The following is an 18,970-nucleotide window of genomic DNA, read 5'->3' as shown; positions in this document are numbered from 1 at the left end:
ATTTTTTGTTGTTAACTGTGAATTTCTTCTTTGTTGTGGCTATTTTAGATATGAAACTTTGAACTATGAACCACTCCTCCTCAACAGAGCTTTCTGTGAGCTGTACAGCAATGCCTGCTTTCTTTTGTGCGCTTGATCTTTATGTACAATGCTTGAGCAACTATGCTAATATAAACTGAAAGTTCTTGCTCTATTTTGATGCTTTTGAGATTGAAGAATTTGCATCGGCTGCGTCCTTTCCAAATTTACTGCTATTCCTTAACAATCGACCTGTTTACAAAAATTTAAACTGAGTGCTGATATATACAAATAATATTGTACAAATATATTTATAGAACTTGCATTGTTTCAATAACAAGGATCGTGATAATGTTTCAACATCCTGCCATTCACAAGGCCTTCTTAAACAGTGCTGTTCTCCATAGATCTGAGAAAATAGGTGTTGTTTCCTTGAACAACAGAAATTACAAATGGACCTTTCCATAGAAAGTCAAACTTGGCATGTTTACCCTTGTCTTCTCTTCTTGAGTCCCACTTCAAAACTTTGTCACCAATACTGAAATCTTCAGCTTTAGCTCTCTTATCAAACATCTGTTTGAGCTTTTCTTGTAAGATTTGTGCTCTGTCATAGACTTGTTCTCTGGTTTGCTAAAGGTGAATTGTCTGATTAATTCTTCTTTGAATGTCATTTGGTTCAGCCTGAATTTCCTGTAACAGCTTGATAGTAGGAATGCCCAGGGATGAAGGAAATATAGCCTCCATGTCATATACCAGTTCATAAGGGCTCATTCCAATTGATCTTTTGCTTGAAAGTCTGTCTGCCCATAGGGCGTTCACCAGCTTTTTGTGCCAGTTTTTCTTGATTTCTTCTAGCATTTTCTTTATGATGTTGATGAGGCTCTTGTTAGATGATTCGACCAATCCATTACATTGAGGGTAATATGTTGTAGAGTGGCCCAGGGTGAAATGAAACTTATGACAGAAACTGATCATCTTTTTGAACTTAAAGGCAGCGGCATTGTCAGTGATGATTTTCTCAGGGCAGCCAAATCTGGAAAGGATGTTGCATTCAAGGAATTGGATAATGATGGTATCATTGGCTTGTCTACAGGGAATGGCTTCCACCCACTTGGTGAAATAATCGGTGGCTGTTAGGATCCATTTGCCCTTGCCTGAGGAAGAGGGATGAATTTCTCCAATGAAGTCAAGACCCCATTGTTGAAAAGGTTTTTCGGTGGAGATGGGTTTAAGGGGCAGGGGCAACAATTTTCTCTTGCCTTCAAAAATTTGGCACTTGCGACATGTCGCGGAAAACTTTTTTACATCTGCAAAAAGAGTGGGCCAGTAGAAACCAGCCCTCAGGATTTTGTCTGCTGTGGACTTCCAGTAGAGATGTCCTCCACAATCACCTGCATGGAATTCTTTCATGACATTGTTAGTTTCATTCATGGTTAAACAATTTAACAATATACCTTCATGATTTCTCCAAAATAATGCACCATCTATAACACAAAATCTCAAAGCCTTCATTTTTAAAAATCTTTTCTTTGTTCTGGACAATCCTGGGGGAGCACACAGGTTTAACAATACAAAGCAAATATCAGTGTACCAGGGGCATTGCAGAAATATTTCACTGATCTGTGGAGTCGCCAGCTCCGGTTCATTGTCCAGCTGGTTAATGTCTAAGGCCTGAAAGTTTGTTTCGGACATCAGCTTGGCTAAACCTTGTCCCTTTATCAGCTTGGTTGGTTTTATTTCAATGTCATATTCGAGGATACTTGCAATCCACTTACCTCTTTTGCCTTCTAATCCGTCTTGAGTCAATATATCTTTAACAACAGCGTGTGGGACATAGGTAGTCACGTGTGAATATAAAATGTACACTCTGAAATCCTTGATGGCCTTAACAAGTGCGTAGGCCTGCTTTTCCATTATTGGTTACTTCAGAGGGGCGTCTCTTAAGACTTGGCTGAAAAAAGCAATTGGCTTTTCAGCTCCCTGCTCATCCTTTTGCAACAGGACAACAACGATTATGTGGTCTGATGTGAACGAAAATATGATAAAATCCTTGTCAAACTGTGGACTGGTTAGAACAGGAGATTGGGTCAATGTAGTTTTGATACTCTCGAATGCCTGCTTGGCCTCAAGGGACCATCTTACCTTGGCATCCTTCTTTAGCATGTTGCTTAACAGTCTTATTACTTCAGCTAAATTTGGAATAAATCTTCTCAAAAAGTTAATTTTACCAAGGAATGCTTGTAGCTCTTTTATGTTTCTCGGATGTGTTACTTGGAGGATGGCCTGTATTCTTTCAGGATCAATTCTGATCCCATTCTTTGATATAATGTGGCCAAGTAATTTTCTTCTTCCAGGCCAAATAAGGACTTCTTTGGATTCAAGGAAATGCCATATTTCCTGCATGTCATGGAAATTTGTCTGAGATGCTTGAGATGTTCTTCATTAGATTTGGAAAATGGGGTTAAATCATCAAGGTACACAACTAGGAAGTCATGTAATTCTTTGGCGAATGCAATGTCCATTGCTCGTTGAAAGGTAGCACCAGCGTTTTTAAGTCCAAATGGCATCTTTACATATTTAAATGTCCCCCAGGGTGTGGTAGAGGCAGTTTTGTCTTGGTCGTCTGGGTGAACAAGTATCTGGTTAAAACCTGAAAAACCATCTAGCAGGGAAATTCTAGATGCTCCCACTACTCTCTGCAATATGTGGTCCATTTTGGGCAGGGGATAGTGGTCTTTTAAGGAGACTTGATTTAAATTTCTGAGATCTACACAAAGTTTGATTTCACCTGTCTTTTTTCTTGTAGGCACTAGGTTGGACACCCACTCAGAGAATCTGATAGGGGCTATAATGCCTGCTTCTCACATCCTTTTTACTTCTTTTTCAATCGGGGGAAGCAACACATGGTTGATTATTCTCAATTTCAGTTTGAAGGGCTTCTAATTGGGCTTCAATGGGATCGTGTGCTGAATCACTGATGTATCATAGGATTTCAAATCCTCATAGCTCCAAGCAAATACATCTTGAAATTCTTTGAATAAGTCAATGTACTTGGGCTTTTGATCAGGTGGCAAATTTTTGGACAGTTTGATCATTTTTGGGTTCTCTGGTGTCCCAATGTTGTGTTCTTCAATTTCCGTGTTTATTGGTTGCAGTTTTGGTTTTCTGGGAACGTCATTAGAGTCAAACATGTCTTCTAGCGGAGTTAGTCCAGTAGGCAAACAATTATCACTCAAGTCAATGACCTCTGCCTCTGTTCTGTCTACTTCTTCTGCCTGTGTTTGTTTCAGCTGTTCAATGTTTTCATTGTAAAAAATGGTTGGCTTCAGAATCTGTTTGGCTGTTGCAGCAGTTAGAACTTGCTGACTTTCATTTCTCTGCTGTTCAGAATCTGTCATGGCATCCATGTCAATGTTAATATTTGAAAATTCATGCTCGAGGGTAAGGAAATTATTAATCTGGGCATCATTCTCGAATACTTTCCAATCTCTGACATTATTTGGGATGGTGGGCCTATGTTTTATTTCGGCTGTGAAGTGATGATTCGGGTCAAAAGGTAGCTTGCATGTACTCACGAAGGTGGCTCGGCTGTGTGCATGAATGTTGTGATTTCTGGACATCTTGTCAAGCTTGAATTCAGTGAATGCCTGGAGTATGTTAGTAGTAGCAATTCTGTAGGCTCTCATTCTGTTGTTATTGGTAACAAAATTACCTTTCATCTGTTGTATAACTAGATCAGAGTCACCTAAGATAGACACTTTTACAGCACCTAGAGTTTTCAGCAGTTTAAGGCCTAACAGCAGAGCCTCATACTCTGCCATGTTATTTGTGCATTTGAAATTCAGTCTATAGGCATGTCCTTCTGCATGATTATCATGTGTATTGTGAATCCAGACACCTACCCCTACTCCTAACTTGTTGACAGAACCATCAAACTCTAAGAACCATGTGATTTCTTGCTTGTTGACAATGCTAAGAGTGTCATTCGAATCAGGGTTGGGCAAATTTAAAATTTCTGTTTGGGGAGGTTCTTGTAACATGTTGGTTGCATTTACTGTTTTGACAATTTCTTTATTGTGGGAAACCATTTCTTCATCGATGTGCACTTGTTGCTCTAGAGCCAAAGGCTCCTTATTAGTGGGCAGATTTGAATCATCATTGAATAAAATGAAAGAATCCATATCAGAATGAATTGAATAAATGGGAAAATTTTCAGGCTTGCTTTCACTACTTACTACATATTTCATCAGCGTTTCTCTGTACAGTCTCTTTGGTTGCCCAAAGACTGAAATGGTAGCATAGGAAAGGTCTAATTGAAGGGATCCTTGGAGCTTTGCCCCCCATGATCTCGAGAGGAGCATACCATACTTTGGTGGGATGTCAGCCACTACTACATCCATGAGGATGGTCTTGTTGGGATATTGGACTAAGGAGACACATAGATCTTTAATGAGGCCTAAACATTTCACTTGACTTGAGTCAAATGAGTATAAATCTTTGTAAGGTCTTGTGATGTCGAGATTCAGTTTTTCCATAACTGCTTTGGGCATAAGATTGTGCGATGCCCCTGAGTCAAACATAGCATTGTGTAAAACTTTGTCATGTATATGCAGACTGACATAAAAGGGTGGGACAGGTCCTTGTGTTGACTTTCCATTAACTTCTGGTCCAAACAATAGTTCAGGGGAATCATCCAAAACATTTACATCATCTTTGTTTTCTGGGAGTTGAAGTGATCTTTGAATTTGTTGCCTATATACATCGTGTTTAGCCAATTCTGAAAGAGGAATGGCTATCTTGAGTTTTCCAATCTCTGTTTCTAAACTAAACGGCTTCTCCAATGGAGTCTTAGTATTGGCATTGGCAGTTTTTTCCTTTTCATTTGAATTTTCAGCGACTTGCTCTTGTTTATCAGTGCTATGGGAAGTATTTGCTTGCGGTTTGGCAACTTCAGGAGTACTTTTTGGGAGCTGTTTAAATTTTATTTTGAGAAAGGAGGAGGCAAAGGCTGATCTTTGGAAGGCTTTATTTCTGTTATATCTTCTACTATCACTTGATGTGGATTTGGGATAGTCATATCAGCTGGTTCTGTTACAACAGCTTTGTTTTTAATCTTGTTGGGCTGTTTACTTTCCTTTGTCTTGCTAGGCTCAGAGATGTCAATGGTCCTAGTTATGAGCTTATACTGTTTGTGTACTTCATACACAGCAGTATCATAACCTTGTTTAAAATCAAAAGACTCACCAGATTTAGTCTCAAATTGATTGCAGTCATGCTCATTTTGGTCTTCTTGTGTCAGGAAAGTTTGATGCTCACCCTTTAGATCCATTAAATTCATATGATCGTCTTCTATGGGTTGCCTAGAAGTAGATCCTTCTACATAGTTATCTTGAAAAGGGGGTCTTATATCATGGTCTTGGTTAGACCTACCAGCATTTATGTTCTGCGTTTTTCTGAAATTTGGGTTTCTTATGGGATTAGACTGCTGTCCTTCCCATGATGCCTTTCTCTCCACATTTTCTACCCTCTCTCCTAGTCTTTGCAAGCCATTGATGATAGTATCAAGCTTCTGGTCGAAGGCTGAGGGTTCGTCCTTAAAGGTGGTTCTATTTTCCACTCGGGCTCTATTTCTTTTGGCAATTAAGTTGGCTTCTACCTTGACAGCAACCTTTTGCGCGTCTTCAAGGGTTTCAAGAGATCTTTCTTTCAACTGATATGCCATATCAGGGTCAAAACCATCAGGAAATTTGTATAAGGCAAGGTCGGGTGGAGGCCTTAAATTTTGTGGTATCGCATTATATACATTGTTGAATCTTGCACAGTATTCTAAAACGGTCTCTTGAGGACCTCGTTTAATTGTATCATATTCGGCTAGTATGTGCAAGGGATCTTTCTTTTTCTCCCATCTGTTGGTAAAGGATAGGTAAAGCTCATCGAGAGTGGTTATGGAATTTGAAGTGAGTGATCTGAACCAAGTTCTCACATCACCTGTTAGACTCTGAACAAAACTTCTCATTCTCACGCTGTCATGATCTATTTCGTAGTTCTCAAAATAGTCTTGCATCTTTTTGGCATGCTGAATGGTTGTGAAAGGACCAGTGGAATCAAAATATGTAATTTTCGATTGGTAATCTTGGGGTAAAGCCGCAGCATTAGCAGGTAATTGCAGGGGTGCATATCTATTAGCCATATTGGCCGGTACAAGTGGAACAACGGGGATGAATGGAACAACGGGGATAACAGGGATAACGGTAGTGGTAATGGAAGTATGTGCAATGAATGAAGGTGTGGAAGGAGTGCTATGAGATGTGGATGACGAACAAGGGGAAGCAGGGGTAGACCAGAATAAAACCTTGACAGGGTTTGGAACAGAGCTAGGGTAAGCTGTTTCAGGACTCAAATCAGCAAAATTTTCCTGTCTTTGTTGCTTCCTAAGGATTTTAGGGATTATGTTAGGGTTTTCAAAAATAGCTGGAGGATCTGGGTCTGGGTTTGACCTTGTATATCGTGAACTTTTCTTGGGAGCCAGCTTCCGCACTTGTTTTTTTTTTTTGGTATATATATATTTTTTTGGAATATTTTTTGTATTCACAAGGGCCAGATAAGATTTTGGAATGGCTGTGTATATCTTAAAACTAGCATGAAGATTGACTGAAGCAGCTTTTATCAAAACCTGTTAATGTAAAACAAAAACAGTTTCAAAGGCTTCCTGGCTGACATTCATGCTTCATCTGTAGTTTTAGGAAATATACAACAATTAGAAAATCGATTTCTACAGGGGATTTTTAACCTTCTTCGTGAAACTTTGTAAAATTAACTGAGGAAAATCCCCAGTGGAGTTGCCATTATGTTATCACTCAGGTTGTCCCTGAAGGTTAAGAAAGGGATACGACCGAGGTAACCGCAAACCAACTTTGGACTGCAGGTTCTAGCCAACCTGCAATCAGAGAGGGCTCTCTCTTTTAGATTTAGCTTTGTTTGAAAGGATTTTAGGCTAGGTCTTGGGTCCAGAGGGTTTTTTGTTTTGTTTTGGTGGGAAAATTGACACTTTCAGGTAGAGAGGCAGCACATAGTCTGAATGTTTCAAACCATTGGGCGTGGAGTCGAGGAGGGGAACTGCTGGTGCATTTCCTTAATAATAGTGAGGGAACATGGAGCAAGATAGCTGAGCTTGAAGCAATTTGCAGGTTTAAAGGATGAAATGAATGCTAAAGAAAGAGAGGCAATTAAGAATCTCTCCAACAGATTAGCAGAGAAAGTAACAGGGCGCTACCTAGGGGTAGTTAAGAATCCCTAGATAATTGGACAACACAGGTGAATTGGGGTAAACATGAGCCAGAAGGAATTCACTATTCATAACCAATTCATTCAGAGGAAAACATCAAGAAACAACAGAAATTGAGCATAGAGAGTATTTAAACAAATTCTAGGCTATTCCTTTTTCCTGCTATTTAGATAATGGCAAACACATAAACAGAGATAAGAGGCACTTATTGCTTCAGGCCGCAGCACAAGAATTCCATCTTCAGTCTCCAAAGCATTTATCAACAACAGACAGTTCGCTCTCCAAGCTTTCGACAATCTTTGATTACAGAAAGATTCAGGTATACACAGCGAGTCTCTAGTGAAGAATTCTCAATTTACCAACCCTTAAAACTATACAGAGGGTGGTATATATAGGGAAAAACTTTCTATCTACTGCTTTTATTACATATTGACCTAATCAGGTCATAAAAATAATTTATTGACCTACTCCTATCTAAAATAAATGCATGAGAATTCTCAGGCTGCGCTGGGGGCAGCCGTAAAAAAAATGAATAAATGATGTAGTCCTGGGTGCCTTGGTGTAATGTCTTCTGAAATAAATATGCATGGGTTTCTTCCTCCTTGCTGTCCTGGTGCTTTGAATGCCTTAATGGTGATTTGAAGGCAAGGATGGGCTGATGCTTATTGATTTGACTTTCTGGGGGCTTCATCAATGTTCAGGTGCTTCGAGCCCCTAAACAAATCTTTGCTGATACTCTTTGGCATCTTTTCTTCCACTGATACTCTTTGAAAAAATCTGGACTGCTGATCTGATGTACTGCGGGTCTAATCACCAGTAAATGGCTATTTTCCTGCCTCTGTATCATCTGTAATTGTCTTTTGCTCCTTTTGGTATGCTCTGTGAAGAAAACGGAACATTTTTGCGCCTTTTCGGGCTTCCTGGGGCTACATGATGAGAAGATTCCCTAAAGATTCTCCATTTTGGCCCAAAGGAAATCGCTCATCAAAAACTGCCTCAGAATTGGATTCTGGGGCTCCGAAGTGCGATTTTCACACTTTTACGCCCAAAAAGTGTTGATGACATCAGCATGATGTCATCACATACAGACGATGACGTGGTAGGTACGGTGGAAGGGACACGTGGCAGTGACGTGGCAGGAGGCCACGCAGGCAGGTGACTCATCGGGTGACTGGACAAAGGGGTGACGTAAGCAGGGACTGTGCAGGGGGTGACGTGGGATGTGACGTCACGGGTGGTAAGCGGTTTTGTGGCGCACCGCTTATGGGCGAAGGTGGTCTCGGGCGAGGGGGCTCCGCCACAGCCCAACGCTTGACGCGTGGCGGGAGTACGGCGAGAATACCGCCCATCTCCCGGACGCTAAAGCTCGGGCGCTTTGGAGATGGGACGGCCCACTCACCGTTGATCTGCTGGGCAGGCGATCCAACGGTTGGCGGTCGGTGCGAGATGATGGCGGGTTAGGGCGGGGAATATTTGCAGGAATATTCCCTTTTTAATATATGCCCGCGGTGGGTTATGAATTAGGGAAAGCGGGTTTGGGGTCTTTTAAAATGGGCACGATCAATATTTACAATTGGGACATAGGGTAAGGGGTAAAATATGGGTTAAAAGTGCGCAGGTTTAGGATTTTATGCACAAAGCTTTGGTTTGGGGAGAAAATAGGGAGTTTTTGAGGGTTTTAGAGGGGTTTTTGGGCTAGGGAAGCGGTTACTAGCTGACCTGATGTTAGACTAGCTCCTTAATGACTCGGATGGGCTAAAGACAGCCCCAGATGGACTGTGATTTCCCGGACTTATGGGAAATATGGCTATATTGCCAAGGAGGGGTATTTACATAGGGGAGTTTTATATACATGATTTTAATAGGGGAAGGGGAAAATTGTTAGGGAGTTATATAATAAAGTTAATAGTTAACATGGAGATGAAAAGAGGGCACTAAGGTATGATACCTTAGGCTTTGTTGGGGAAAAGAAGGCTCACAGATGGTGAGTGAGCAGTCCTTGAGTGAAGCAGATCCTCACCAAGGCGAATGTCATGGAAATGATGAAACTGAGAGGCTCAAACAGACCTTGACCCCTTGGGGGATGTTAGTAAGTGACTTGGGGGAAATGAGAAGAAGGGGAGGTTAGTGAGTTCTAGCTTGAGTACCTCCTTTAAATTGCCTGATAACTATGATCTGAAAAGATAAGACATTGTGAGATACATAATTGATCATCAATTATCATTCTGCCACCAAACAACTACCTACCCAGCCTACTGTCCTAACATTTTTTCTTCTTTTTGCTTTGGGTGCACTTAGACTTGCAGACCCATGTTTGCAATTCTTCTCTTTTTTTCTTTTTCTTTTTTCTATCTAAATCTACACTTATTTTTGCCAGGGCCAGATTAAACAGCTGGGTCCCTTAGTTTCTCTACCTATCTACAAATATGCCAAGATTAGATTGTTTGGACAGATATCATTCTCTATATTCTACAACAGGAAATTGAAACCTAGGGAGACCAGGATTAGACTGTTTGGACCTCCCTTTAAGAAATTCTTCAAAATTGGAACAACTCATCAAAATGGAATGCAGCAGTGGAATTTGGATCAGCACACTTCATGGCTTCTTCTTTGGTCTCCTCTGGAAATATGGAACACTGCAGCTTGCAAAGTATGACATATTTGGCATGTAAAAATGTCAATCATGAAATATGATACCCTGTTGCAATAGGAGGCTAATAGTTAGAATTGAAAACATGACACAAAATTGAACTAAACTTCTTGAATGCAATAGATCATAGCTAATGTGGTTGGTGTAGCACATTTATTTTAGTAATGGGCTTCCTATGGTCTTGGAAAAATGATAATGTTATAAAAGTTTTAGCTAGTTCATAATTAGAATGCATTCTCAATTGAGAAACTATGATCAGGTACTGTGGTCAATTAATTGACAAAGGAAGCCATACAAATAATCTAAGGATCACTGGTATTGTGCAAGAAATCTTTATGTGTAGTTACGATTACTAGTTTTGTGCTCCATTATTTACTTCCTTGCAAGTTTTGATTCATTTTATTCATTTAATGGGGTTCTCAAACTAGATGATATAGTTGGAAGATACTATTTGTATAGTGTTGTATTGAGATTATTGAGATAGTAGCTGAGAGCATAATGTGTGGGGGATTATGTGTGAAGTGAACATATAAGCCCAAATAAAGTAGAATAATAGAGTGAGTTGTGCAGAATAATATGTATGGTTGTTTTCCATTCCCAAGTATGAGTATTGAGGACTAGAATATGTAGCAGAATTGAAGTAGCTAAAGCAAGGACAAATATGTGAGAGTGTAGAGCAGAGAAGAGGGATTTGTAGAAAGAGAACACATTAGTGTCACTGTTGCTTTTGTAATAATAAGGTAGGCCATGTTATCAATCTAAAAATTGTATGAAAAGTAAAACACTTGACAGAAGCAGGTAGGGGCTTGCAATTATAAGAGTTTTATGCCTCTAAGAAAGCTGGGGCTTGCTGATTTGAAGGGGGTTGTGTCCCACTGTGAGTATGTGCTAAAAAATTAGCGACATAATCTGAGTAGGTGTTTTAGATTTACATCATAAACAAAAACAAGCTTCAATAATTTTTTCTGTGTTCAAGTGTTTTGTGATTTTTGGTCTCTCAATTTTTGATTGAATGTTTGCAATTAAAAGTTTAAGTGCTTATCATAAAGAAAGAAAAATTATAAATCACTTATTCACCCCCCTCTCAGTTATTCATGATTCCCAATAATTGGTACCAGAGCCTAGTTCCTTTAGGAACAACTTAATCAATGGAAGGTATATCAATAAAGAATCATTACCATACAAGAAATTCAAGATTCCTATTCAAGAAATATACCAGTCTTTGGGGGTACAAACTATATATTCTAGAAGATTAAGATGTAAGCCTATCTCATGTCCATAGATGCAGATGTTTGGAGCTCTATACTAGTTGATTATATTATCCCAAAAACCCGTCATGTGGATGTAAATGGTAAAAGGGTTTACTATAACCATGCACAAGACAAGAATTCCATTCTCTTTGGTCTTAATCAATATGAACTAGTAAAAGTAATGCACTATAAGTTAGCCAAGGAAGTATGGGACAAGATTAAGAATAGTTATGAAGGAGATGGGAGAGTGGCACAAGCCAAGCTTCAATCTTTCATAATGATGTTCAACTTCTTAAGAATGAATGAAGAAGAAAATGTAGAAGATTATTTTCATAGAGTTATTGAGGTAGAAAACATGATTAGAGGACTTGGTGAAGAACTTAAATAGGAATTAGTTGTTCATAAGGTATTTAGATCACTTCCTATGAGATTCAATGCTGAGATCAAGGTTATAGAAGAGATGTTATATTTGAAGTCTCTTTCAATGGAGCAGCTATATTGAATTATCATAGCCTATGAAATGAGAATAGAAAAAGTGATGTTTGTTGGCTAGTTGAATTGTTTATGAATTAAACATTCAAGTACCACATTAATTGTCGACCAGGGAAAGTCTTTTTATTTCAAAGGCACTGCGTACTGTATGTACTTAAAGTCTAAAAGCATCAAAAGCTGTAGTATACGTAATTCTTACGCTATGTCATTACAGTACTTGTTAAGATGAAAGCAATTAATTAAAACTACGAATCTGGAAAGAAAAATAATGGACGCTCTGTTGGCAGAGGATCAGGACCCTATCCTCCAGATGGGGACGTTCAGCACCTGCCCCTGTAATCAGAATTACTAATGCACATTGCACTCTCATTCACCGGTGAGAAACAAACTCAAATGATCAATGAAACAGAGTACTAGCAAAACAAAGAATACCAGAGGTAATGCTATCAAATCTAAACAGAGTACCAGAAAGAAATTACTGCACACTTACACACTTGATAGGAAAGTAAATGGGTGAATCTTGTGAGGAAGGTGGGCCCAGTCCCTCTCACAAGATTCCCCAGGAAAACGAAGACGGGATTAAGTTCTCAAAACAGTTTTATATTCATCTGCCAAAAAGATTAAATACAATAGAGTTCAGACTTGCTGATGTTCTCAGAATCTCGATTACAGACTAACCATAGACACCGACTAACCCCCTTTTCATGTAGATTTCTCCTCTTTATAGAGGAGACATCTATTGCAATAGAGTATTATAGCCTATTCAGTTAACCCATCTTGTCAAAAATAAGCAGTTCAGAGTGTTGTTACAACAGTATGATAATACATTCTTTTCTTGAGCTTTAGCTGTTACACGACGGGTAACTGACTTTGACTGTCTTCTCGGGATCTTCATATTCCTTCACCATTTCCCCATGCTGTTCATGCTGACTGTGTTCTTCTTTCTTTAGACTTCCGCTTGATTATGCCACGTCAAGATTCTCTAGATAGCTGCCATCTGTTGTTCGTGGCTGTTACAAAATAGCTTGCTTTAGGTAATTGCTGTTGCTGACTGTAGCAACTATGGAGTTGCTGCTTTTGGTGTTGCGGCAACTGCGTAGTTGCTGTTTCTGGTGTTGCAGCAACTACGTAGTTGCTGTTTTTGGTGTTACAACAACTATACATTATAACTCCTGCAAGCTTAAGACAATTATTTGACAATTTAGTCAGCATTTCCAAGGATAAGTATAAAGATATTCACGAATATGAAATAAACAATTAAACATAGACATGCGGAAGGTTACTTCATACCTTGGGGTTAATATGTCATTATAAAATAAAAGCTTTCAACTTATGACTGCAAAAGGGTAATTATACGGCAAAAGATAAGGTCAAAAATAGGTCAATTGTGAGTCCCAACATCCCCCCCAACTGAAGAGATTGCATGTCCCCATGCAATGTCTACTCTGAGTCTGAGTCGGAGAACTGGGACGAACAATGGAGATTACTAAGACAATAGCTGTAGGGAGTGACATCAAACTTGTCTCTGAAACCACAAACAGTTCGTATATGTTTCCATACTGCTGCCTCTTCTCTGTTAGAAAGTCCAAACTGACCCTTATACTGATCACCCGGCAACCATAAAAGTGGGAACTTGAATTTGTAACCTATCCAGTTCTCAGCACAATGTTGCATGCTTTCAACATACCGAGGTACCCTTGATAATGCTACTTGCAGATTTGATGGGTTATACGGGTGATATTCTTTCCTTTCTGCGGGGCAGTTATCCCAAAATAGTTTATTTGCTTTCACAGCCAATGATGCTTTGGTTTTTACATACTGCTGACAGTCTGTTAGGACCTCTGTTCGCAGTCTCATAACATGATCCTTCATATCATCATTGTCTATCATTTTTAAATGTTGCAAAATGAAAGTGGCGGCAATCTGTGGTTCAGCTCGAATCCACAAAAGGCAATTCTGTTCGTTTTGGAGGCCTGAGACATAGGCATTTTGCCAGGTAAGCTGATTCGCCAAAAAGGAAATGAAAGCTCTCAATTGTATGTCACCTACTACAGGTGTCATGTTCATGTTTCTTTCTTCAGACACAGCCTCATTATGGAGGTACAATTCACATAGCAGGTTTTGGTCACTTTTGGGTGCTTCTGCAAAAGTTTTCATAAACTGATCTGCTGTGACCACTTGATAAGGCCTCCCCTCCTTGATGGCCTTCAGCTGAATAAATGCAAGCCTTTCCCTTAAGAATGTGGCATAGTTGAAGGAGGGTTTCCTTGTGGCGAGCATCCTTTGGCATAACTCAAACATCAGGGACATCCTGTGTTTCAGTTCCTTAATTTCTTTATACTGGGCCCTGCACTGTTCCAGTGCTTCCCAGTTCCTATAGGCATGATCAAACCAGGTCCCTTTCTGTTGTTCAAATGCTTTGCCTTGAGACTGATGATATTCTCTCCACCATATGCATTTCAATTCCAGAAAACTTTCTGTTTCTACACATGCATCACTAACAGTGGGAAGCTCTGTTTGCATACAGGCATCAACCAGAATCATCTGTTCTGTTGAAGTGGGCTGGGATGATCCAGCATCTTTCTCTTCATCTTCCACCAGAGCTTCTTCCTCCTGTTGGGCTAATTCATTGTTCTCCAGATTGATTTTGGTGGTCCGGGGTGAATCTGTCTCTTTTTCTTCTTCTGCTCCTTGCTTCTTGCTAGGTGAATTCAATTCTTCCTTATTTCCTTCTGAGACTGTTTGCTCTTCTTCCATAGTAGTCTGGGTAGGCCGGGGTGAATCTGTATCTTCTTCTTCTTCCATAATAATCTGGGTAGGCCGGGGTGAATCTGTATCTTCTTCTTCCTTTTCTTCCTGCATAGCATCGGGAAGCTCCTTTGTTTGTTCTTGTGCAGCCTCTGAGGAACTTACTGGTTCTTGTGTGTCAGTAAGTTCCTGGTCTTGGTCTTGCATGTTCTCTGGATGACCTGTTGGTTCTTGTGTATCAACAGGTCTCACCGACTGCATTTCTTCTAAGGATCCTGTTGGTTCTTGTGTAACAACAGGCTTCTCTGTCTGCACTTCCTCTGAAACAGGTTCTTCTATCTGCACATCCTCTGAAGCTCCTGTTGGTTCTTGTGTATCAACAGGGCTTTCTGACTGTACTTTTTCTGAAGCTCCTGTTGGTTCTTGTGTGTCAACAGGGCTTGCTGACTGCGCTTTTTCTACAGATCCTGTTGGTTCTTGTGTAGCAACAGGTCTTTCTGTCTCAGCAGAAAATTGTGAAATTTTTACTTCAGCATCAACAGACTCCTTTGTTTCATTTTCAGCCTCGGGGGCTTCCTCTATTGGTTCTTGCACTAACCTATACCCTGCCTGAGCATATATCTCACCACAACTTGTACACAGATATTCGATATCTTTGCTTTTCTCTGCTGCCGAGGCTACTCTTGCTAAAACATGCAGACTGAATTCTTCTTGATATGCTTCCCTGATCATTATTATCTCTTCCTGGTAATCCTGAATCTGAGCTTTCAGAAACTCAATTTCTTCTTCCAGGGTGGGTATAGTAGGCTGATCCTGTGAGACAGTAGATTCCAGTGGAGGCAGAGGTTCTGCTACGTCAATTTGATCAATATTTCCCACAGGTGGTTCTTGTGTGTCACCTGGGGTAGTGGCTGGTTCTTGTGTTGCAGCCACTTGCTCACTATCATTCTGGGTGTCGGAAGCTGGTTCTTGTGTATCAGCTGTCTTAAGATATGATGCCACGAAGCTATGAATGCTCTGCATCTCAGCCTCTGTGGGTGAGGGAGAAGGGTTTCGAGAAGTGGCTGGAGTGCGGGGTTTTAAAGCAATGGATGGTGGGCTGGAGGAATCAGGGGATCCAACTACTGCCGATTTTCGTTTTGGTAAAAAGGCAGGGAATTGAGGTGTTTTTCTCTTCCTGCTGGCTCTTGAGGTCGGAACAGTAGTCGGGGTGGTGGGTGCTTTGGTTGAAACCCTCGTTCTTCTTCTTTTTACTGGGGTTTTCTTTACCTACTGCATTTTTCGTTTAAGCTGCGTAATTGGGATATTATCGTCAGAATCATCAGTAGAGATACTGAGTATGGGGGCAGGAGAATTGGTTCTTCTGGGAGACATAGTTAATTCCGCTGCTTCTTGTTCATTTTCTGTAACATGCAAAGGTGTTTGCTGGGCTTGTTCGGGAATAAGCTCTGTCTGCTGGGGGTTTTCCGAAGGGGTTTTCTCAGGGGTGTCGTCCATTTGTTGAGGAGGCTCCTGGTCTCGCTGAGGTGTATCCTCAGCTTGACGAGGAGTTTCCTCTTCTTGATGAGGACTACCCTGGACAGGCTGTGGAATTCTTTCCTCCGGATGGGGATTAATGGGGGGTGGAGGAATGTTCAGAGGAAGAGCTCTGTTAATCAGCAGTTGGATTAGGCGATGGTGTTTTAGGGAGAGGGCTGGATTCTTCGCTTTCATAGCATATCGTGCCATATTTTTAAGACAACCCAACAAATAATATGGCATGTTCAATAATTGACCATTTCTTAAGTGATTTAACAGAACGAAGTCGTGCTGGTAGATTACCTGGTAACGACCTTCGCATGTTAGATACTGCTTGACGAATTCAGCGACTCTTGGCCATGGTTGAGGTAATGACCGCAATGCTACACCTCTGCCCTTGGTTTCTACTTCCTCGCCCGGACGGAGAAAGTCTTACTGCGCGTTCAGAATCAAGTGCTTCCTGCTGAACCACCTTGTACCAGTGGCTGGGAGTCCGGTGACTTCGGCTATGAATTCTTCCGTAACCGGAACTTGAATTCCTTGGACGACAGAGAATCCTTCTGTCAAATTGCATGTGAATTCCAGGACTTGCTGCTCATCAAAGTCCGGAAGTCTCCTGAAATATTCTATCCATCCAGCTTGCAGGAAAATTTGGTAAATTTCCGGAAAGAGCTCCAGAACTGCTGTCGTGCCTGGTTCATGAGTGATAAGGGTTCCTCCCATGGCTGTTGTCTCGGTAAATCTTCAGAATTCGGGGCCGAGCTACCGATTTCAACTCAGAGTATACATCACAAATGGTAACATGCTGTAGTTTTTACATACAACCAGGAGAATTAAGGGTGGCAGTGGTTGGCGTGGTTAACCATTATGGAAATTGCTTTGGTAAGCCCCCCCTTTCCTACGTGTGAATGATATGATTGGGAAATGCAATCATTTGATGGACCTATCATCCTTTTTCTGCTTATCTATTATTTAATGCTTATTCATAACGTGCGTACCTTCGTCCTTTACCTTTTTGGATCGCTGCGTCAAAATGTCTTTTCTCGTCTGCTGTCAAATTATAATCATTACCGCGGATCTGAAAGCACGGGAATATGATAATGACGGGAAGTGACGGTGAGGTACTGTAATCATCACGAAAGGTGGTATGTTTCGTGTGGAAAGGATATTTCGGATCAAAAAGCACTGTCGTGGCACCGAGATTGGTGTTGCGGCAACAGAGAATTACCGTTGGGGCAACCGGGATTAGGGGGAAACGTTTGTAAAAAATGGGGAATGTGCTGGAATAATGGAACTAGTGTTACAGCAACAGGAATAATGTTGGGACAACGGGAAGTGGTGTTGCAGCAACGGGGATAGTGCCGCAGCAACATGGTGTTGCAGCCACGGGAAGTGGTGTTGCAGCAACAGAAAATGGTGTTGCAGCAACAGGAAATGGTGTTGCAGCAACAGGAAATGGTGTTGCAGCAACAGGAAATGGTGTTGCAGCAACAGGAAATGGTGTTGCAGCAACAGGAAATGGTGTTGCAGCAACAAGAAATGGTGTTGTAGCAACAGGAAATGGTGTTGCAGCAACAAGAAATGGTGTTGCAGCAACAGGAAATGGTGTTGCAACAACAGGAAATGGTGTTGCAGCAACAGAAATTCGGAGTCCGCCCAGTAATTCCTTTTGAAGCCTTTGCTCTCAGCTACTTTCCATGCTACATCTGCAAAATCTGGAAATATAATATTGCAATCCTTGGCAGGATTTATTAGTTCCTAAAAAAAAATGTCTAATCCTAATAATTACATAAATAGTAGAAATTCAAGTGTTCTGAGGGACGGCAAGTTCCCCTGGAAAAGAATACTGTTTTATTGCCATGCAAGTGGCTTTAAAGTCCTCTTTGGAAACCGGCCGCTGATACAACCGAAGTCGGTAGCCATTCACTAACAGTGGTGTTATGCTTCCATCGATTGTTAATAGTCTGACTGTTCCATTTGGGAAAACAGTATCCACTTCATACGGTCCCAACCATCTTGTTCTCAGCTTCCCTTGAAAGTTCTCGAAACGTGAGTCGTAAAGAAGGGCCCAGTTACCTTTCTGGAACTGCTTTTGCTTAATGGTTCTGTCATGCCATCTGCTCCTTTGTTGCTGTATCATAGTTGTTTGGTGGACGACATCCAGTCTTTTCTCGTCCAGTTCCTGCAACTGCTGCAACCTGGCTTTCTGTGCATCAGTTAAATCAAGGTTAACAACTAAGGCAGTTCTTAAGGTTTTAATTTCAAATTCTACAGGAAAAATAGCATTCTTTCCAAAAACCAATTCATAGGGTGAAAATCCTGTTGTTTTTCTCCAGGTGGTTCTGTAGGCCCAAAGAGCCTCGGGAAAACGCTGAAACCAGTCCCTTCTATTCTCCTTTATTGTTTTTGTTAAGATAGCTTCTATGACCTTGTTTGTACTTTCCAGCTGCCCATTTGCTTGGGGGTGGTAAGGTGTGGTCATCTTATGCTTGATATGATATTTCTGAAGCGTATCTTTGAAACCGTGAGAATTAAAAGGAGGTCCTCCATCAGTGACTAATTCTCTGGGTAGTCCAAATCTAACAAAGATTTCTTCAAATAGGAATGTTAATACTGCTTCTTCATTAGCTTTGATGAGTGCTTTGGCCTCTACCCATTTAGTCATGTAATCTGTGCATACTAAAATGTAAACTCTTTGATTGGATGGAGGATTAATGGGACCTACAAAATCTAATGCCCATTTCTCAAAGGGTTCGAGAGTTACCTGAGGGTTGAGTGGCATTTCATCCCTATGGTTGGGCTGGCCCATTCTTTGGCAGCTGTTACAAGCCTTCACATATTTTTTTGCATCTTTAAAAAGTGATGGCCAGTAATAACCCATTATAAGTACCTTGTGAGCTGTTCTTTTATCTGCAAAATGTCCTCCACAAGGACCATCATGACAAGCTTTCAATATGTCATAAATCTCATCTTCCCCAACGCATCTCCTGATTTCTTGATCTATCCCTG

At 40.8% G+C, this 18,970-nt stretch overlaps 1 protein-coding gene across 1 annotated transcript in view; it reads right to left on the bottom strand.

Moving 5' to 3' along the window:
• LOC149159961 (uncharacterized) overlaps positions 1-15,175 on the bottom strand; it is a 40,154-nt gene extending 24,979 nt beyond the window's left edge. The window contains exons 1-3 of the mRNA XM_089434477.1: positions 14,696-15,175; positions 14,221-14,458; positions 3,264-3,409 (exon numbers count right to left, since the gene is read on the bottom strand). Of these exons, the coding sequence (XP_089290603.1) occupies positions 3,264-3,409; positions 14,221-14,458; positions 14,696-15,175 (864 nt within the window). The remainder of the gene's footprint in view (positions 1-3,263; positions 3,410-14,220; positions 14,459-14,695) is intronic.
• Positions 15,176-18,970: the final 3,795 nt, after the last annotated feature.

This window comes from Pinus tabuliformis, chromosome 5_2 (genome assembly GCF_031772625.1).
Source record: "Pinus tabuliformis cultivar Carrire ecotype Pingquan chromosome 5_2, CPIR1, whole genome shotgun sequence".
In the NCBI taxonomy this organism is placed as follows: Eukaryota; Viridiplantae; Streptophyta; class Pinopsida; order Pinales; family Pinaceae; genus Pinus; species Pinus tabuliformis.
Note: the sequence above shows the minus strand (reverse complement) of the source record. Positions and strands in the feature narration are given on the sequence as shown.